Genomic DNA, 23,039 nt, shown 5'->3' on the forward strand with positions numbered 1-23,039 from the left:
GAGCCCCTTGAAGGGCATCCACTCTCTACTTCTTTCTGATTCCGCAAATGGAACTTTCCAATCCACATCCGGCAAGTTGAAATCACCCAGCAACAGTACCTCTTCCCTAGCTTTTAGATACCTGTAACAATATATTTATCCATTTACTACACTTGAGTTGGAGGTCTGTAAACAATATCCACAAACAGAAGTTCCATCTTCTCTTTTCAAAGCTATCCATATCACTTCTTCTTCTGCCCAGGCCCCCTGCATTTCAGTCACTTGGATATCAGTCTTTACATAGAGAGCAACTCCTTCACCCTTTCCACCGTTTCTGTCCTTCCTAAAAAGATTATAGCCCAGTATGTTTGTATCCATCCATGGGAATCATTGAACCATGTCTCTATGATTACTATAATATTCAAGTCTGCCTCCAACATCAGAGCTTACAGATCCTGAATTTGATAAATTGCTGGGGGGGGGGGGGGGGAGGAGGCTCAGCATACCATCTCTGAGGAAAGCTTTTAACAAAGTTCCTCATGAGAGACTCCTGAGAAAATTAATGAGTCAATGCTCTGTTGTGGATTAGGAACTGGTTATGGGACAGAAAACAGGGGGTAGAGTTAAATGGCCATTTTTCTCAAAGGAGGAAGGAGAATAATGGAGTTTGAAACAAGAAAAATCTCCATTTTCAGAACTGCCTCTAACAGGTTTGTTCAAGAAGACTGTGGATCTGTCAGATGTACCAGGAGATCATCCTTGATAGCCAATATTTTAAATTCATGGCAGCCCATTTTAACCCCTCGTATCTCCGGATTCATAAGTCTAAAGTCATGGTAAACAAAAGAGGTGACAACAGACAACCTTGCCGGGTGTCTCTCAATCGCAAAAGACTAGGACATAACTCCTTTGGCTCATAGAGATGCAGTGGGAGCCAAATACAAGGCCGAAATGGCCTGAAGAAAAAACCACACTAGCCCATATTTCTGCAACATGGCAAACATAAAATTATAAGAGTCTCGATCAAAAGCCTTCTCTGTATCAAAGCTGACCAACAGAGAAAGCAAACGGTGGTGTGCTACAAATTCCAATAAGGTAAATATCTGTATCAAATTCTTAGGCACTGTGTGGTCTCTTAAAAACCCTACTTGTGGCTCTGCTATTAAGTGTACAAGAACCCTGGCCATACGATTGGCCAAAACTTTAGCAAAAAATTTGGCCTCCACGTTCAATAGAGATATTATAGGGTGGTATGATCCCAGCTAAAATAACACAATAATCTGTGCCACCTGCAATGAGGGCGACAGAGATCCCTGTTGAACTAAAACATAGAAGCCAGTATAGGGGTAAAGCATAGAAGCCAGTATAGGGGTGATATCAGATTGTAATAATTTGTAAAATTCAGAATGAAACCCATCAAGGCCAGGGGACTTCACAAGTTGATACTCTTGAATGACCAATAATGCTTCATCCTCTAAAATATGGGCTCTCAACAACTGCTGGCGAGAGGAAGAGATCCGGGGTACAGAGACATTGTCTAAATACATCTCATTATCTAGCTCAGGGATAGGAGGATTATCATACAGTGCTTGATAAAAGGTGCTGAGCATCTCAGGTATCTGTCAGTATGCACACCCAATTCTACCCCACCCAATTTTACCTGAACTACCCTCGTAGATCCTCCAGAAGTATGGACCAAGATAGAAAGAAGCTTCCCACATTTGTTGCCATATAAATGAAACTGATGCTTAAAGTAGTGAAGAGAACACACAGTTCTAGTACGACTCAAAGCCACCTGCAATGCTAAAAGATCGTCTCTTCTCTGTGTAGAAGGGTGGCAGGCAAACCAGTCAATCCGCCTTCACTTGCTTTTCAAGACAGAGAATCTCCCTATCCCAGGCCTTTTTCTGAAAACTCACTTAAGCAATAATCCCCCACGGCACAGCCTTGGTTGCTTGAGCTTCCCAATACAGAACTGGATCATTTGCATGAGCTCCGTTATGCATTTTAAATTCCTTCCATTTTTTTAACAGATACTCCTGAAAGTCAGAGTCACGATAGAGAAAAGGAGGGAATTTACAACAAAATGTTTGATCTCTAATTGTACCAACATCCCCTCTGAGCAAAAGACCCTACAAAATAAACTTCCACAAATCCAGGAGTCTCCTCGGAGTGCTAAGAAGCACCTTGAAGAGGAAAGACCAAGGGCTAAATATTACCAAGGTTTAATCCCCACCTTACCCAGTCTACAAGCCCACATTCAAACCTACCCTACAATGCAAAGTAAGTAAAAAAAAAGAGGAGAAAACCAAAAGGGGAGAAAGGAAAGAAAAAGGAAAAAGAAATAGGAGATATCCTGGCCCTCTTATAACCTATTCTCCAAAATCCACCCAGGGCAGAATCCTGGGGCGTAGAATAGTGCCCATCTTCCCAGACCCCTCCCCCCCTCTGTATTTGCATTGCAATATTTGGATGTAATATCAAAGTGCAAAAAGGGGACCCAGTGTGTTGCTGCAAGCCACGTCCAGAGACAAGACTGAAAGTTAACGCAGTCCACTCAAGCAATACTCCATGTCTTGCAATAATATATGTAGGGTTGAAGCCTGGATCATCCTAACTCTGGCTCCCCCAGGGTGCTCAGGGCACTTTCAGATATAAGCTGATAAGGCAAACAACTGCTCTCCAAGAAGCACCTGGTCACCACTGTAGAAGCAGAAATAAAGATCCACCAACTGCTAGATTGTATTCCAAGACCCAGATCCAGGCTCCATGTCAGAATGCCTGCAACCCCAATTGCACTCCATAGAGAACTCAAAGTCTAACAATGAGTGCACTCCGGAGGAAGCCACCAACAGGCATGCATACATCCTGATCTTTATTACCACCCCAGGTATTCTCGTACACATCCACACCTCCAAGCCTCGTAAACAAAACAGTGTGTATCACCGTTAAATTAAGTATGTTTTCTTTGAACCTTTTCAGTTAACTAACTTCTTGTCATTATCCCGTTTGGAGAAAAAAAATCATTAGATTAATTTAGGCATTAGCTCTCAGCCCTACAGCTTTATATCCTTGAACATTTACTTTAATATCTCGCTTTTTATTCTTGGATCCTTTTGTTGGACTTGAGTAAAGTTAAACATATATATGTTCTTTTTCTTCCTTGATTGTTGCAATGGTAATTTTGATGGAATTTGTTCTTATGTTTAACTTCTTTCTGTACAAATTATTATGCTTGATATAAGTTTGAAAATGCTATAAATGAATAAAAAATGGGAAAGCCAAAAGAACAGACCCACCCCCACACACACATATACACATTCATTCATCGGCTGGAATGGAAGGAGACCCCGTCTTGGAGGGGGGATATATTAGCAAACATACAGAGTACACAGCAAACCAAGATCACTGTCAAGACAAGTCAAGGCCCCGTAATGTTGGTAGAAGGATGTGCCATCCGGTTTAATAATTGTTGAGCTGGGGTCACGTGATGTCGAGCTGCTGAGCAAACGTCGGTGGGGTAAGCTCCCGATCCCGTTCCCACCATCAGCGCATTTTAGACCCCCGAGAGCCGCGATTTCGCCGCTGCATCTTGGTGATTAGATCACTGTCGCTTTCCAGCTGTGTTTTTCCGAAATTGGGGCTTTATGACCAGTAAGCTGCCCCGCTGGGAGAGGGATCGCGGCCGTGTGGGTGACTCCAAGATGACCGACCGCGAGTCTCCCCCGCCGCTCCCGGCGCCGACCGCGTGGGTGTCCGAAATTGTGGAAGAGGTGAAGCTTCTGCTGGAGGGATCCCTGACCACGAAACTACAGCCTATCGTGGACAAATTGGACTCGGTGGACACATGTTTAGAAACGCTGCAGGGAGAGTTTTCCTCCTACCAGCAACGTCTCACCACCTTGGAGGATCGAGTGCAGCAGCGTGAAGGGGACCATCAACAACTACGTGCTCAACTTGTCGCCATGGAAGTTAAGCTTGAGGACCTTGAGAACCGGTCTCGCCGGGGGAACCAGCGGCTGGTTGGCCTGCCTGAATCTGTGAAGGATGGTGAGCTCCATTCCTTTCTGGAATCTTGGTTGCAGCGTACTTTAAACTTATCAACAGCGCATGGTCCCCTGAGAATTAAACGCGCTCATCGTTTGGGCCCGCTGGGAGAGCCTGGCTCGAGAGCTCGCACTGTCATACTTAAGTTATTGAACTCAGCCCATAAACAAGAGATTTTGCGAGCCATTCGTACTTCGGGCCCCCTGTTGTATGACAATTCCAGGGTGTTGTGTTTCCAAGATTATTCCCCAGCTTTGCAAGCCAAACGGAAAGAGTTCACTCCCATTTGTTCCCAGCTGTTTCGGATGAAAGTTCCTTTTGCCTTGCTGTATCCTGCACGCTTGCGGATCCGACATGCTGGTCAGACCCGCTTCTTTACTGTGGCGGCTGAGGCGCTTCGATTTATGCAATCCTTGCAGGCCCCAGACCCGGCTCCTTGATTGCCTACTGGTGTTTTTACACTGGATTTGGTCATTCTGTGTTTGGTTGTGAATTTTATTTGGAGCACTGGCCCATATGTACTGCTTCAGCTTGATGTATCCTGGAAGCCTTTGTGCCTGGCGGCCTGCTCACGCGGTGGCCTGATCTATGCAGTACTCATTTTGTTGGCTTGAGGGCCTTGACATGGAGCCTGGGATGATGGATCGCTCTGGACTTCTTTGGGACATTTTCTTTTCTTTTCTTTTCCTTCCCGGACTGTGTGGATGACTAGGGGGGGAGTGCCTGTTTATGTTGGGTGGGATGATGTGTTCTTTATAGGAGGGGGGATTCTTCCCTTCCTGAATTTGTTGTACGACTGAGGGATTGGTGTGCATGGGTCTGATAAGGGAGGGAGAGTTTGAGTGTTGGGTGGGAGGTTTTGGTGGTACATATGGAGGCTCTTTTGAGTTATTACGCATTGTTATATTGCACTATTTTATTATTGGTGGTTGCCCATTTTTGCTGCCTAGCCTGCTATTAGACATCAGGCGCGGAGTTGATGGAACTGTTTCTGTATTGTCTGGGTTGGATTCAAGGGTGCTTTTACTTTTCTGAATGCCTGTAGGTGGGGTTGTTAAGATTTGGCGAGGGTTATTTCTTGTAGCTATAGTCTGCTGGGGGGGGGGGGGGGAGTTGGGAGCTGCTTCACAGGGCCCTTAGACCACTAGTGGGTCGCATGAGGGACGGGGAGGAGGTGGTGGGGAAAGGTGTGGGTGGGTGGGTGGGTATGCTGGGTTTTCTTTTTGTTCTTTCTCCTTCTTCTTTTCTCTTTTGTTCTTCTTCTTTCTTTCTTCCCCTTTCGTATTCCTGGTGCCCTGCATTTGGCCTTTTGTCCTTTGGTGGAAGCTCGGGTCTGGATTGAGGTTATGGGAGCTGGTCGCTGGCTGGGACGGCTTTGCTCTCGGTTCTATTCTTGGATTTTTTCCTGTTCTTTGTCTTTATAATTTTTCTCATGAAGCCTCTTAGATGTATTTCCTGGAATAAAAATGGTGTCACTTCGCCTATTAAACGACATAAAATTTTGAGAGCCTTGAACCGTCAGAAAGCTGACCTAGTCTTCTTGCAGGAGACGCATATGTCAGCGGCAGAGCATGCTAAACTTCAGACCTGGTGGGTTGGTCATCATTTGGGAGCACCGGCGAACAACCATAAGGCGGGGGTTTTGATTTTGATTCGGAAGGGGTTACCATTTGTCATTCAACAGCAGTGGGCGGATCCTGGGGGTAGGTATATCATTGCTAAGGTGCTACTTAATCGTCAGCCCCTGATTCTTTGTAATGTTTATGCTCCTAACAACTATGAATCTCGATTTTTCTCCTCACTTATTCACTTTCTTGGTCAACATTCTGATATTCCTTTACTTGTGGGAGGGGATTTCAATTGTGTTCATGACCCCTTGTTGGATAAATCACTTCCCGCTCCTCAGGATCGGATGCATCCTACTAAGGGTATTTCTTTACTTTGCTCATCCTTAGATGTTATTGACGTTTGGCGGACGCATCACCCAGGTGAGCGTGATTTTACTCACATTTCTAGGGTTCATGCTTATTTCTCAGAATGAATCGGCCACGATTGGTTCCTTTGATGTTTCTGATCATACCATGCTTTTGTTAACCTTGCATTTGGATGTCTCTTCACCGGGCTCCTTCCATTGGCGATTTCCGCTCCGTTTGTATAAGGATGCAAAGTTTCAGGAGTTTCTGCTTCGGAAATGGTCTATCAACTCCATAATGCTGAACATCGGGCTGATTGTACTCTCTTCTGGGAGGCTGCGAAAGCGGTGCTCCGCGGTGAGATTATGGCATATTCCAGCCATCAACGTCATGCTCGAGATAGGGAGATTTTGCATTTGGAACGTAGGGTCGGTGACCTCCGTCGGCTTTATAGTCAGTCTCACGCTTCCTCTTTGCGTTCTCAGCTCTTAGCCTCCCAATGTAAGCTTCAGGAATTGTTGCATGCTAGAACAGTCAAGTCGCTTGCTTATTATAGGTATCAATTTTTTCGCCATGGGAACCAACGTGTGACACTTTTGGCAAGGGTGGTCCGTCGATCAGCGGGTCGTACTCATATCTTGCAACTTCGCTCAGCTGGGGGGGACATGGTCAGGATGGATGCCGAGATCAACGCAGTGTTCTTTGACTATTATAGGAAGCTTTATTCACAACAATCTGATTTAATGGAGGGCACGGTATATTTGGATGGCCTTCCCCTTCCGTGTTTGTCTGATCGGGCGGTAGCTAACCTTAATGCCCCTATTACGGCTGAGGAGGTAGCAGGCGTCATACAGAATGGGTCTTTGCTGAAGGCCCCCGGGCCGGATGGTTTCCGGATGGAATTCTATAAACTTCTGCACCCTACAATAGCACCTGTCTTAGCTGATACCTTCACAGCTGCCATTCAGCGGGGTACCCTTCCGGACTCTCTCACTTCTGCTCAAATAGTTGTGCTATTGAAGCCTCATAAGGATGCAGCCCTTTCTTCTTCTTACCGCCCTATTTCGCTACTGAATGTGGAGGCCAAATTGTTCGCCAAGGTTTTGGCTAATTGACTGGCTTGTGTTCTTCCTGATTTGATTGCTTCCCCTCAGGTGGGATTTGTGCAGGGGCGCACTAGTGTGAAAAACATTCGATCCATATTGGCTTCTTTGGAATTTGTGGAGAGGACCCATCTACCTTCCCTTTTGGTCAGCTTTGATGCTGAAAAGGCCTTCGATCGGGTCTCTTGGAACTTTTTATTTGAGGTTTTAACTCGGTATGGCATAACGGGTTTTTTTCTGGATGCAGTTCGGGTGCTTTATCATTCACCTACAGCCTTTGTTTGGGCCAATGGACTTTGTTCTCCTTCATTCTCCATATGTCGTGGCACGCGTCAGGGCTGTCCCTTTTCCCCATTGCTCTTTGCTCTGTCGTTGGACCCTTTGATTCGTGATATTCAGCTTAATCCTTTCAGGACCAAGGGACATATTTGTCCCATAACTTTAAAATCCTATAAATTTTGATTGGGATAGTCTACAGTTCTAAATTTGATATGTACGGATTCCGTATGATACTGCCTTTATGTAAACAAACTGGTTCCGACATTCATTCATTAGCGTCGTTGCCAGATTGACGAGAAGATTCACTTGCCACACTGTCCATAAGCCAGAAGTGTGATTTTTTAAATAAAAATAATGATATTTCACAAAAAAAAATCAATTTTTTGGCATATGCAAGCCCTTTTTACCATAAAAATGTCGTCAAAACCACAAAAATTGGCCTACGATCCTTATGGTCCTGAAAGGGTTAATAGAGCTATTTCGGGTATTCAAATTGGTTCTTCCGAATTTAAGATCTCGGCTTTTGCGGACGATCTCCTGGTCCATATCTCGGATCCCATAGTATCTCTTTTCAATCTGATGGCCACTTTTCAAGAATATGGAGATTATTCTGGTTTTAAGCTCAATCTAGACAAATCTCTAGCGTTGGCCACGTCCTCGCCTTTACGGGACTCTTGGCCTGGGCCCTTTCCTCTTCAATGGGCTTCTTCTTCGTTTCGTTATTTAGGGATCTTGTTGACCCCTTGTACTTCAGCGTTATATCGCGTCAACATTGATTCTTTGTTATGTTCTTCGGCTGAGTGTTTTGCTTGTTGGTCTCCTCTTCCTCTGTCCTTGTCGGGCAGGATCCATTTGTTTAATATGGTCCTTTTTCCTAAATGGCTTTATACTTTGCAGTTACTCCCTATATGGCTGTTCCGCCACTAATTTCTGACAAGTGGGATGATCAGTGACACTCAGGAAAGCACACAGACAATATCAAACATAAACAATAACACTTTATTATACTTATATATATAAGAATAAAATATCATCACCGTATCTCACGTAAACCCTCCCTTCACCATTCGGAATCCCTCAATGGATAGGCGAGTAGGACACGGGAGACTGCCCCTTTAGACCTCGTTGAGACGTCTTGGATTCTCCCTACAGACATCATGGATTCTACCGTCAGGGTCAGAATCCCGGTCTTATATAGGATGCACACTGCGGAGTTCATAGTAAAAGCATAAACAGCTGGTCCTGCTGTTACAATTAGTCCTGCTCTTTTGTTCTGTGTTTTGACAACACCCAGGTCAGGATGTCAGAAGGAGGTGTTTGCAGAAATTGTTTTCCCATGAGACTGGTTTCACTGTCCCTTTGAAGATCAAGGAGGTTAGGATGTTCACTGTTCCTTTGAGGCTGTTTGGGCAATTCCTAGGTCAAAAAGGTCAAGATAGCAAATACATGTCACCGTCCCTTTCTTTTTGATGTAGTTTCCCATCTGTCTTTACTGATGTTATTTGAGCGGCAAGAAGGTCAAAGAGGTTGTCTCTTTGATGCTATCCAGTTGTCACTCAAATAAAGGAAGTCAGGATAGGTGTTGCACTGTCTCTTTGATGCTATCAAGAAGGTGTTACAGAGGCCATCTGTTGTGGTCAAGGAAGTTAGATCAAAGAGGTCAGGATCTCAAATAAGCAAGGTTATTGTAGAGACCATTTGGTATTACTTTTCTTTGGGGGTCAGGAGTTCAGGTCAGCAGACTTGAGAATACATATTAGTAAATAAAATTATCAGTAATATGCTGGGGCATAACAATGGCTTTTGAAACGGGATATTACTAAATTACATTCTATGCTTTCTCGATTCTGTTGGGGGGGATGACGACCACGGGTGGTGTTGCGTTACCTGTTTGGCGCATGGGAAGGTGGGGGAATGGGGTTACCGCATTTTCGGTTATACAATGCTGCCTGTTTGATGCGTTATCTGGGGGAGTGGCTTTCGGACCGCCAGGATTTCACTCCGAAATCCTATGAGAAGGAATTTTTTGCCCCTTGGCATATTCTGTCCTTGGTGCAGGCGCCTCGTTCTGCCTTACCGGTGCCACTTCGGGGAAGTTTGTTGTTACACTCTCTACGCATCATCTGGTCTTATGTGTTGGACTCCTGGAATGGTACTCCCTCGATTACTAGATACTTACCTATTCAGGGGAATTTGCAATTCAGCCCCGGCTTGGAGAATGCTAGTTTTTGCAAACTGGCGTCCCGGGATTTTACGTTGCTTGCCCATGTTCTCCAGGCTGATGGTTCTTTAATGTCCTGGGATGCTCTGGTCCGGTCTGGTGTTTTTTCTGTGGGTGACTTTCTTGCGTTTCGTCAACTTCATCATTATATTCGATCTCTCCCCCGAGCCGCTTTGGTATTTCCTATTGAGGACAGATTTGCGGCACTTCTGGATCCATATTTGGAAGCTGGGTTTACGGTTTCTGGTCTTTATAAGGATCTCCAGCGTTTGTTGAGACCGACTGATCGTGCCGTATTACATGCTCGTTGGTGTCAAGATCTGGGGATAGCTCGGGACGCTTTGGATCTCCCTTCCTTGATTACAAGAATCCCGGGAGTGTCTGTTAATGCAGATCACCGAGAGTGTCAATTTCAGGTACTTCATCGGGGCTATTTTACGAAAAGTCAGTTATATTATTCAGGTTATGCGGATTCTCCTTTGTGCCCTAAATGTCTCCAGCAACCCCATTCGTTTATCCATGCCTTTTGGTCCTGTGTGAAACTCAAAAGTTTTTGGAGGCAGGTTTTATCTTATGTGGAGCGTGTTTTAGGTACTACGCTTCCATTTTCGGCAGCTGGTCTTTTGCTGGATAAGTATGAGGCCTTCTGTTTATCTGATTCGGATCAGCGGCAGTTTATGAGACGGGTGGGTGTCTTGGGGAAGAAGATGATTCTATCTGTTTGGATTGGAGATACTTTGCCCTCCTTTTGGGCTTGGAGGAATCGTTTGCATGCTCTGCTGCTGCTGGAGAGGAAAGATACGTCTTTTAGCTTGCGAAGAAAGCGCCAATTTCTTCGGATCTGGGATTCTTACCTTTTTTCATTATCACCACGGGCTCGAAGTGACATTCTGAATTCATTGTTATTCTCTCTGAGACCCGGGCTTGTTTTCATCCATGAGGGGGGCACCAGGTATACTTCCCTCTCCCCCCTTTTTTTTTTTTTTTTCTCTCTTTCTTCTCTCTTTTTCAGTGTTGGAGTTCACTCTTTATCTTTGGCAGTGGGTTATCTGAGTCCAAGCCTACTGCACTATGGTAATTTCGTACTTCAGACTAGGGGGTTTGGGGTGGGGGTGGTGTGGGTGGGATTGTTGGATCTGATATTATGTACCTGATTGTTCTCTTTTGTTACTGTGGTTCTTGCCTGTTGGTTTGTCCTCTGTTATTTGATAATAAAAATTGATTCAACAATAATAATTGTTGAGCTTCCTCCGCCTTCTCAAAGAAATGGGTTTTCCCTCAGAGGTTTCTTCCCTCAAGAGATGTTTTTTTCCATCTTTAACCGGTCCAGGTATAACAATGCAAACTGGATATGCTTACGGTGAAGCTCTGTGCACATTGAAGCATAGGCTTTGCACAGCGCAGAGATTCGAACTGAGTAATCCTGGAAACACCACACCGGTTTTTTGGAATAAGTTAGAGGACCCCATGTATGAATGGTGAAAAGAATTTCCATTTTTTGGACGTAGTTTAACAGTTTGAAGATAGCTACACAGGATCTCCCTTCTGGGACACAGCCGATGAGCGTGCTCAATGCACAAGGGACCCACCATGAACTGTAGTTCTAGCGATTCTACCAGCCAAGATTCCAGGAATCCTCGCAGCTCTGCTTCAGCAATAGACTCTGGGAGGCCCACCAGGCAAAGATTCCCACGGTGGGAATGGTTTTCTATGTCATCTAGTTTATCCTCCAGTACCGCAACTTTCATCTAGAGTGCTGCGTGGGTTGAATTTAAGCGCTGATCACCCTCTTCTAGCCCAGAGACTCGTTGGCAGTATGCTAAAAACTCTCCCATCAGGGATTCAAGTCTCCCATCCACAACATCCAACTTGTCCGTAATGGTTTGCAGGTGCTTGTCCTGAGACAGCAGGGCTCCTTTCACTTCGGAGACCATTTCAGTTACCCAGGCAGAGCTCAACGAGGATCTATTGGGGCCCTCTCCCACGGCCATCTTGGAGTAAACATATTTCACCTTAACCTTCTCTTTCCGAGGAATTTTCGCCATCATGGTAGGTGAATAGCTGCCCCAATAAGTAAAGTAACTCCAAGTATCCCACATTGAAAAATAGCTGCAGGGCAGACCATTAACAGTCTTGATATAGCAAGTTTAGGGAGAGGGGTCTGGGAGCTCAAAAGCAAACACTTCTGTACCTTAGAACAGCATCAAGTGATCTCCCCCTGAGAAATTCAACTTTTAATGACCCCCTCGATTTCCCCCATAGGCTTCAATAGCCTTACTCACCTTGCCAAGTGGTGCCTGCCTGCTTCAGCATAGAATTTCAAATGGAATTAAAGGGAGAAGAAATCTCTCTCACAGATTCACTGTATAAAACATCTTCTGGTTGCCATTCAGACTGAGGTTTAACTAAGCCTCAACCCCGCGAAAACTGTGCCGCAAAAGGGGGGGGATCACAAACTCGACCCACTATAGTCCCAACTGAGCCAGGAAGGAGCTCACACAGCCTCCAAACTGAATAAGGGATGCAAGTAGCTATGCAGGGGATGGCCCCATAGCTCTAAAAAAATACTAGAACGCTGGCTAGCTAGGTGTCCATGAGAGACTGATCCCACTAGCAGCAGACTTCTGCTGTGTGAGTCTGCGTCTTCTCCCAGGCAAAGGTCCCACCAAGCGGGAATCTCTGGGCACTGAGACTCCAAAGAACACCGAACAATAATATCCAAAAATAATAAAACTGCAGAGCAGATCAAAGCCACTTCCGAGCAATTTGCTTGCAGAAAACAAACTGAGGGGACATGAGCAGCTCCCTGGGAAGGAGGTGGAGCTGTTAAACATAATTGACAGTTTTCTGCAAGCAACTTGCTGGTTGGGATACAAGATCCTAGCATTCAGGACCATTAGATACATTGCACTAGAACTGATATTAGTGTTTATGAGAAGAACCCATTAAAAAAAAAAAACTGCTTAACAGACCAGTTTGGTCTTTATCTGCTATACTATACTATATAAAATTTAAAACTAAACTAAACCTTAGGTTTGTATACCGCGCCATCTCCACAAGCATAGAGCTCGGCATGGTTTACAGGGTTAAGTTGAAAAGGAGCTACAATGAAGGGTTATAGGAAAGGAGCTAGGAAGATAAAGAGGGACAGGGAACCAAAAAGCGGGAAGTGTTAGATTTTTGAAAAGAGCCAAGTTTTCAGGTGTTTGCGAAAGGATTGGAGGGAACTTGAAACTCTGAGCAGGGATGTGAGGTTATTCCAGAGTTCTGTGGTTCTAAAGGGGAGGGATGTTCCTAGTTTTCCTACGCGGGATATACCTTTTGTAGAGGGGGAATGATAGTTTCAGTTTTGGGGAGGATCTAATGGAATTAGGGTTAGAGGAATTCCAGAAGAGTGGGATAACGGGAGGGAGGATGCCATGTAGGATCTTGAAGGCTAAACAGGCACATTTAAAGAGGACTCTGGAGTGAACTGGGAGAACATAAGAATAGCCCCACTGGGTCAGACCAAAGGGTCCATCAAGCCCAGTAGCCCGTTCTCACGGTCGCCAATCCCGGTCACCAGTATCTAGCCAAAACCCAAGGAATAGTAACATTCCATGCTACCGATACAGGGCAAGCAGTGGCTTCCCCCATGTCTTTCTCACTAACAAACTATGGACTTTTCCTACAGGAACTTGTCCAAACCTTTCTTAAAACCAGCTACTCTATCTGCACTTATCACATCCTCTGGCAACACGTTCCAGAGCTTAACTATTCTCTGAGTGATAAAAAATTTCCTCCTATTGGTTTTTAAAGTATTTCCCTGTAACTTCGAGTGTCCCCCAAGTCTTTGTAATTTTTGACAGAGAGAAAAATCGATCCACTTGTACCCGTTCTACTCCACTCAGGACTTTGTAGAATTCAATCATATCTCCACTCTATTTTCCAAGCTGAAGAGCCCTAACCGTTTTAGTCTTTCCTCATACAAGAGGAGTTCCATCCCCTTTAACATCTTGGTCGCTCTTCTTTGAACCTTTTCTAGCTCCACAATATCTTTCTTGAGATAAGGAGACCAGAACTGAATGCAATACTCCAGATGAGGTCGCACCATGGAGCGATAACAGGGACATTATAACATTCTTAGTTTTGTTAACCATCTCTTTTTTAATAATTTTTAGCATCCTCTTTGATTTTTTGGTCACTGCCACACATTGGGCGTAAGTTTTCATCGTATTGTCTATGATGATACCCAGATCCTTTTCTTGGGCGCTAATCCCCAGGGTGGACCCTAGCATCCGGTAACTGTGATTCAGGTTATTCTACCCAATGTGCATCACTTTGCATTTCTCTACATTAAATTTCATCTGCCATTTGGATGCCCAGTCTTCCAATTTCCTAAGGTCCACCTGCAATTTTTTACAATCCACATGCATTTTAACAACTTTGAACAGTTTAGTGTCATCTGCAAATTTAATCACCTCACTCGTCATTCCAATTTCCAGATAATTTATAACTAAGTTAAATAGCACCGGTCCCAGTACAGACCCCTGCGGCACTCCACTGTTTACTCTACTCCATTAAGAAAAATGACCATTTAACCCTACCCTCTTGTTTTCTATCTGAAAATCAATTCCTAATCCATAACTGAACTTTGCCACCTATCCCATGACACTTTAATTTTCTCTGGAACCTCTCGTGAGGAACTTTATCAAAAGCTTTCTGAAAATCTAGATACACTATATCAAACGGCTTACCTTTATCCACATGTTTATTCACATCTTCAAAGAAGTCAAGCAAATTTGTGAGGCAAGATCTCCCTCGGCTGAACCCATGCTGACTCCGTTTCATTAAATCATGTTTGTCTACGTGTTCCACAATTTTATTTTTTTATAATCATTTCTACCATTTTGCCCAGCACTGAAATGAGGCTTAGCGGTCTGTATTTTCCCGGATCTCCCCTGGAGCTCTTTTTAAAAATCAGCGTAACATTGACCACCCTCCAATCTTCAGGCACTACAGACCATTTTAGCAACAGGTTAGAGATCATTAACAGCAGGTCAGCAATTTCATGTTTGAGTTCTTTTAGTACCCTGGGATGTATACTATCTGGTCCTGGCGATTTATCACTTTTTAACTTGTCAATTTGGCTTAGTACATCTTCCAGATTCACCGAGATTTCTTTCAGTTCCTCCACATCATCACTCTTGAAAACCATTTCTGGTTCAGGTAGGTCTCTTACATCTTCTTCCATCAAGATTGAAGCAAAGAATTAATTCAGTCTTTCCGCTATGGCCTTATCCTCCCTGAGCGCCCTTTTTTCCTCCTTGATCAACCAACGGTCCCACAGATTTCCTCACAGGCTTTCTGCTTCTGATGTACCTAAAAAAATTGCTATGAGTTTTTGCCTCTTTTGCAAGTTTCTCTTCATTTTCTTTCTTAGCTGTCTTTATCAGTGCTTTGCATCTAACTTGACAGTGCTTTCGTTTCTTCTTTTTTTCTTCATTCAGATTCTTTTTCCATTCTTTAAAAGATATTTTTTTGGCTCCAATAGCCTCTTTCACTTCACCTTTTAACCATGCCGGCTCTCATTTCCGCTTCTTTCCACCTTTGCTGATACGTGGAATACATCTGGTCTGGGCTTCCACGATGGTATTTTTAAATAGCATCCACACCTGATTTATAGGCCTAACATTTGCAACTGATCCTTTTAGCTTTTTTAAAACTATTTTCCGCATTTTATCATAGTCGCCCTTTCGAAAATTAAACGCCCCTACAGTAGATTTCTTTTGCAACATTACTCCTGGTATCAGCTCAAATTTGATCACATTATGATCACTGTTTCCCAGCGGACCCAACACAGTTAACTCCTGTACTATGTCTTGCATTCCACTAATGACCAAATCTAAAATAGCACCCCCTCTTGTCAGTTCCCAGACCTGTTGCTCCAAGAAGCAGTCATTTATGACATCTATCTTTACCTCCCTAGCAGCTAAATTTTACCTCTCTAGCAGCTAAAATTTCCTCTTCATTTTTACATTATATTCTATAAAGTGATGCCTAAATTAAGGCAACACAAAAAGGGCAAGATTAGAGCCAATTCTATAATGGTGTTAGAGTTACAAAATACTAGTGCAAATTAAATTTGGAATGCTTAAATTTAGGCATGACTGCTTATGGCAGGTACTTCGCACATCTATGTGTGCCTTGCTGTGTGTGCAACTGATAAATTCTATAAGTCATTCTCATTATTAGGTAGAATACCTACAGTGTAATATGCCCATACTTTTCCCATGGTACAGTGCACTTGTGATTATGCACTAAGGGGTCCTTTTACTATACTATGATAAAAAGTAGCCTTAGCATGATGTTGCACAGGTTTTTCTCTGACACACTAAGCCTCTTTTTACCAAAGCAAGAAAATGACTGATTTTCTATTTTTCCTATTAACAGCTATGCACTAATGTTGCTATTAAAACATGATAGTCCATGGTAATATAGCTGCGTTGATTAGCACAGGAATACCCACTATTCTTCCCCTAGACATGTACCCACCAACAAAAAATTAAAATACTTTTGAGTACACAATTAGCAAGTGGTGAATGGAAGTTAAAGCAAGATATCACATTATATTTTTATCCTTAAACATGTCACCATTCAAAATGGTAAGAGTAAAAATAAGTACTGTATTTTTCGCTCCATAAGAAACACTTTTTCCCCCAAAAGTGGGTCAAAAAGTCTGTGCATCTTATGGAGCGAATGTAACACCCCCCCTCCCATACCTTTTGAAATCCCCTTTAAATCCTGGTGGTCCAGCGGTGTATCAGCAGGAGCAAGCTTTCCGCACTCCTGCCCCTCCCTCGCTGGACGGCTGCCTCATTGTGTCAGGGCCAGTGGTGCTCAAGGCAGGAGCGAGCTTTTTGCACTCCAGCCTGGGCATGCGACACTCTCTGAAAGGCTGCCGTCAGTTCTCGTAGAGCCTGATAAAGAGTGTGGGATTGGGTACATAGCCTGGCAAGGAGTGAGGGGGGCTGGGTGCAGAGTCTGGTATATTTTATGAAATATATTAGTACACCATTTGACACAGAATAATTTTTTTCTTGATTCCTCCTCTATACCTAGGTGTGTCTTATGGTCAGGTGCGTCTTATAGTACGAAAAATACAGTAACTATTAATACAAAACAGTAATTAGAATAATACAGATGATTCTCTGAGCATTTCTTTAAAAGCAAAATAAGCCTTTTAAAACAAGACTTCTTTTTTGTCATAAGATTGTATTTCTAATTTAAATGGGTTTTTAAAATGTCAAATATATAAATAAAAAAAATACGCTACCAGAAAAGTTTAAAAATAAAAATACCAAAAATTACCTGTACTTCTGCATTGCTAACTGATTGTTTCTCTCCTCTTTCATTTACTTCAGCCTTCGCTTTTTCATTGTCAGCTATTCTTTCCAACTCTTTCTCAGTCTTCGCAATACCTTTTTCAGGCTGTTCTAGTTCTATTTCTTCTGCTTTATCCAGAGGAATTTCTTTTTTCTCACCATTTTCTTTGGGTTCAATCTGGCTCTGTGATTTTTGTTTTTTAAGCCATGGAGGTATAAATCGATAAATCCCTTTGCTTTCAGACAATTCCTTTTCCTTTTTTTGTTTGCCTGGGCTGCTCTGCTTTGCTAAGGAGGAACCTGATGTTTGCTCAAAAATTTCATCTGGATTGCCTTCTGTATCTTCACCGTTTTCATTGACTTCTGCTTTGAGAGGTAATTGTTCAGTTTGTTCCTCAGTCTTTTCAGATTCCTTTATTTCAACACCTGGGTCAGCCTCAGTCATCATGATTACAGATTATACTAAAAATGCAAAAAGAAGCTGTTATTCCAAATTGTGCCTACAATCTAATTCTTAGGGTAAACATACATTTTCTAATACCATCTGTTAACTCTTGGAGAATTTGCATTTACTTGTTCTTAGACTGTTTCTGCTTAGCAATGCTGTAATTTAAAGAAAGTAAAATAACCAGAACTGCTTCAGAAATACCTGTGATCAAGTTCTATGTGACATATATTCCCCTTTATTGCTTATCAAAGTATTGTATGTATTTTGTTGGTAAATTTATAGTTACACAAATTCTAGCAGTTTTCAGGTATTTGTTTTATTTAAGTCCTGTTAGCAGTATCTTTTCTTTGGCAGGTTAATGGTGAAATCTAGACTTACCTGAATTTCCTTTCATTGAGTCCTTCCAGACCAGTCCAGATTAGTGGATTATGCTCCCCTGCAAGAAAACAGAACCAAAGAGCTACAGCTCAGAGCGGATATCACTCCTCTTGTAAGAGGCCTGGTGCTGCCTTTAACTCATCAGTATCCTACGTCAAAGCCAAGAGAAGTGAAGATAGTTGCTATTTGGGATTTTCAAATTACCACCAAATCCAAACTTAAGTCAAAACACATAATTGCATGGTTACTAATGCAAGAATGTATAGGTACTAATGCAAGAATGATATACAGTAGCTAATGTATATCCTAAGTATGTGAAATTATTGTCAGTTGTTAGCTTTATATGAATTCTTCAAATAGAGCCCTTGACCATCATGGCTTCTTTAAGCAAGTTCTGGACTAGAAAGACTCAAAGGAAATTAACAGGTAAAACCAAATGTCACTTTCCTGATCATCCATGCTACACCAAGCCAGATGAATAGGATATACCCAAGCTCTACCCAGACTAGGCAAGAGAAAGCCACAATAGCTTACAAGAGACCTACACCTAAGGTGAACATTGTCCAAACCTGAATAAATCTGAGGTACTAAGACACAAGTGTCAAACATAAGGCCTGTGGGCTGAATCCGGCCCACCTGGCCTTTTTTGCAGCCCGTGACAATGCTCCCAAACTTCCCCTTCTCACAGCCCAGCGTGTCTTCCCTCCCGCGTTGGTCTGATGTCGCCTTCACACTGGAAAGTCTGCTGGCCTCGGCAGCGATTTGATGGTGTTGTCCATGGCTCCCCCTTCCTGCTTTCTGTCTGCCATGGTCCACCCAGGCAGAAACAGGAAGTTGTGCATCATTGGAGACAGATCGCAGCAGGTGAAATGCAGGAGGGGAGCCACATACAACATTACTGAATTACTGAAGCTGGCAGATTTTTTGACTTGTTGGTGACATCAGACCGACGCTGGAGGGAAAGACATACTGGGCTGTGAGGAGAGAGGGGCCGGCACTGGAGGGAAAGACATGCTGAGCTGTGAAGAGCGAGAGATGAAGGGAGAGAGATTGGACCTGGGGTGGTTAGAGAAAGAGGGAAAAAGATACTTGAAATGGTGGACCGGGGGGAAGGGAGAGGGAGAGATGGGATGGGGGGCAGTTGGGAAAGGGAGAGAAGTTGGATCTGGAGATAGAAGGGAGGGAGAAATGTTAGGCCTGGGGGTGGAAAGGAGAGAGAGATACAGCATCTTTTTCCCCCCTTCCATCTCATTGTTCAGCATCAAGGGGAGAAAGAGGAAGAAGAACAACAGAAAAAAGAGGGAGCAAAATGTTGGACCAAGAGGAGAGAGGAGAAGAACTAGAAGGAAATAGGAGGCTGGGAAAGGAGTGAGATGGGAAATGAGAGAGCTACAGAATAAGAGAAGATGGAAAATTGATAGGTAGCTGAAAATTTAAAAAGAAGGAGAAGGATGAGAAAGAGGATAAGATTTGAGTGGACAGAGAAAAGTTGAAAGGAAAACAAAAAAATCAATATGTTGGAGACAGGTACTAGAGCAAGAGAGAAGAGGAGAAAAAAAATGGATAGCAGACACTGGAAAAAGAATTAGAAGATAGACAAAATCAGAAAGAAACTGGGACCAAAAGCAAAATGACCAGACAACAAAAGGTAGAAAAATAATTTTATTTACTATTTTGTGATTACAATATGTCAGATTTGAAATGTACATCCTGTCAGAGCTGGTGTTAGACAGCAAGTGTGAACTAGGTCCTAAAAGAGAGAGGAAAAGTATTTTTATTTATTTTGTATGCAACACATAGCCAGGATGGGGTTGGACAGGTTGTATCCCTCTACTTCTACTAAGACTATCCCCCTCATTTGCTGTCGCGTAGTGTGTTTTTTGGCGCCTGCAGTGATTGATCCAATGCTCATAGAAGTCCTGTGAATGTCGGAGTAGTTGCCACTGCTTCCGGCGCTGGGGTCCACGCTGTTAGTAAAGGAGGTGGTAAGTATCTTAATAAAAAAATCCAGCCCGCGACTTAGACTGCGTTTTAGATTTTGGCCCCTTATGTGATTTGAATTTGACACCCCTGTACTAAGAGAAGAGATGCAAAAGCAAATGGACAGGAGGCTCTAGAAACAATAATAAACTGTAGAAAGCACAACAAAAAAAACGGAAACAAGATCAGTAAAATAAAGCCACCAGACAAAAAAGGTAGAAAAAAATGATTTTATTTTCAATTTAGTGATTGAAATAGGTCAGTATTGAGAAAGGTCAGTTTTGAGAATTTATATCTGTTGTCTTTGTTATTTTGTACCATTAAGGAGGAAATGTACGTATGTCTTCCTATTTCTCTAATGTTGCACTGCTTGCAGAGTCTGGCAACTTAGGGTTTTTCTGTTTACATGAGTATTTTTGGTTTATGATCCTGTATTTGAAGAAGGGCTATCTATGTTCTATATGTGTGACCAAAGCCAGGAGTTCTGGTGGGGATGAATTTCGACATGCATTGGTCACTGTCATGGCCCCACGAAGGGCTCCCCTTCAGTTTTTCTGAAGCCTATTTTTTTTCACACATATCTAGTTGAGAATGGAGGTCAAAATCAATTATTTTAGAGAGGATAGCTAGGTCCCTTGAACTTAAATAAGATTAAGAACATAAGAACAAAACAGCTGCCATACTGGGACAGACCAAAGGTCCATCAAGCCCAGTATTCTGTTTCCAACAGTCAACCTAGGTTACAAGTATCTGGCAAGATCCCAAGGAGTAAAACACATTTTATGCTGCTTATCCCTACGAATAAGCAGTGGATTTCCCCAAGCCTTCTCAATAATGATTCATGGACTTTTGTTTTAGGAAAATATTCAAACCTTTTTTAAATAGTGCTAAACTAACTGTTTTCACCACATTCTCCAGCAACAAATTCCAGAGTAATTACCTGTTGAGTAAAGAAATATTTTCTCCGATTTGTTTTAAATCTACTCCTTAGTAGCTTCATCGCATGCCCCTTAGTCCTATTAATTTTGGAAAGAGTAAACAAGCAATTCACATCTACCCATTCCACTCCACTCAGTATTTTATAGACCTCTACCATATCTTCCAAGCTGAAGAGACCTTGCCTTTCCTCAAAGGGAAATTGTCAGATCAACAAAGGACTGCTTCAGGGTCCTCTATTAGAAGTTCAACGGGCAGGGGTTTAATTTATTCCTTTTCCTTGAAGCAGTTTTCTTGACTTCCAAAGAGTCGTCATAAACTGGCTAATGTCAGTGGGCTTATTTTCAAAAAAGAAAACATCCAAAATGTGGCATAAAGAGGCAGATTGACTTACTTTTTACTTTTTTTTTTTTTGCCAAACCTTCCAATTCATTATTTTCTAAACACATTTTGAAGACAGATTTCTATGTTGGCTGTCTGCAGTGCATCTAAATCTGAAGGGTGTTAGAGGTATGGTTTGTGCAGGGATAGGGCAGGCTTATGATCTGGTTCTTTCCTCATACAAAAAGGAGAAGAAACTATACTAAAACCAAGGTAAACAAAAAAATAGAGAAGACCACACTGTCAACATAAGAACTGCCGCTGCTGGGTCAGACCAGTGGTCCATCATGCACAGCAGTCGTCTTCTGCGGCGGCCCTTAGGTCAAAGACCAGTGCCCTGAGATTAGCCTTACCTACGTACGTTCTGGTTCAGCAGGAACTTGTATAACTTTGTCTTGAATCCCTGGAGGATGTTTTTCCCTATAACAGCCTCCAGAAGAGCATTCCAGTTTTCTACCACTCTCTGGGTGAAGAACTTCCTTATGTTTGTACAGAATCTATCCCCTTTTAACTTTAGAGAGTGCCCTCTCGTTCTCTCTATTTTGGAGTGGGTGAACAACCTGTCTTTATCTACTAAGTCTTTTCCCTTCATTATCTTGAATGTTTCGATCATGTCCTCTCTCAGTCTCCTCTTTTCAAGGGAGAAGAGGCCCAGTTTCTCTAATCTCTCACTGTATGGCAACTCCTCCAGACCCTTAACCATTTTAGTCGCTCTTCTCTGGACCCTCTGTGTCCTTCTTCATGTATGGCGACCAGTGCTGGACGCAGTATTCCAGGTGGGGGAGTACCATAGCCCGGTAACAGCGGCATGATAAATCATTCCTAGCATTCTGTTTGCCTTTTCACCGCCGCTGCGCATTGCACAGACGGCTTCATTGACTTGTCGACCTGTACTCCCAAGTCTCTTTCCTGTGGGGTCTCTCCAAGTACTGCACCAGACATCCTGCATTCGTGTGTAAGACTTTTGTTACCAACATGCATCACATGACACTTATCCATGTTAAACTTGATTTGACATGTCGCGGCACATTTCTTGAGCATGTTTAAGTCATATTGCAGGTATTTGCAATCCTCCTGTGTCCTCACTACTCTGAATAACCTTGTATTGTCTGCAAATTTAATCACCTCGCTAGTCATACCAATTTCCAGGTCATTTATAAATACGTTGAAGAGCACGGGTCCAAGCACTGAACCCTACGGCACTCCACTTGTGATACTTTTCCAGTCCAAGTATTGTCCATTTACCCCCACTCTCTGAATCCTAGCCGCCAACCAGTTTTTAATCCACGAGAGTATTTCACCCTCAATTCCATGGTTCATTCTGTGGTAGTCATTCATATGGGACCTTGTCGAACGCCTTCTGAAAATCCAGATATACAATGTCGACCGGGTCACCCTTGTCTCTCTGCTTGTTTACTCCCTCAAAGAAGTGCAGCAAGTTTGTTAAGCAAGGTCTTCCTTTGCTGAAGCCTTGCTGGCTGATCCTCATCAGATTGTGTCCGTCAAGGTGATCAATGATGCGGTCCTTTATCAGCGCCTCTACCATCTTTCCCGGTACCGAGGTCAGACTCACAGGTCTATAGTCTTCCGATCTTCCCTCGAACCTTTCTTGAAGATCGGAGTCAGCTGATTTGTGGAATATCTTGACTGATTTGTGCTACACGACTGCTTACTCCACTGATTAGTAGAATATCTTAAAAATACTTGGACTCCTGATGCAAACTCTATAGCCAAAACACAGTCTGTGTCATGTTTTGTTTTTGGTTCCACTTCTTATGTGTACCTTAGTGAAGTGCATTTTCCAGCTTGATGGCATGGTCTTTGTTTACTTTGGATGTTTTTCTGCCATAATCAAACTTTTTAGAAAACATCCAGGGCACTATTTGGATGTTTGGAGCTAGACCTGTTTTAACAACAAATAAGTATCAAAAAGTTCCCCAAACTGACTAGAGGGATGAAGGCTTGACCCCCAACACCTTCCCATAAAGATGGGAAACAGTACATACCTGC

General features: G+C 43.1%; 1 protein-coding gene across 10 annotated transcripts in view; it reads right to left on the bottom strand.

The window, feature by feature from the left end:
- Positions 1-23,039, bottom strand: part of EPB41L2 (erythrocyte membrane protein band 4.1 like 2) — a 451,080-nt gene that overhangs the window by 314,558 nt on the left and 113,483 nt on the right. For 9 of the 10 annotated variants that reach the window (XM_033936201.1, XM_033936204.1, XM_033936198.1 and 6 more), the window contains exon 2: positions 16,893-17,368. In XM_033936201.1, coding sequence (XP_033792092.1) covers positions 16,893-17,354 — 462 coding nt within the window. In that variant the 5' untranslated portion in view covers positions 17,355-17,368. Of the gene's footprint in view, positions 1-16,892; positions 17,369-17,732; positions 17,791-23,039 lie in introns of those variants that run through there. The other variant, XM_033936200.1, reaches the window with a different exon arrangement.

The sequence above is a fragment of the Geotrypetes seraphini genome, chromosome 3 (assembly GCF_902459505.1).
Source record: "Geotrypetes seraphini chromosome 3, aGeoSer1.1, whole genome shotgun sequence".
NCBI classification, from domain to species: Eukaryota; Metazoa; Chordata; class Amphibia; order Gymnophiona; family Dermophiidae; genus Geotrypetes; species Geotrypetes seraphini.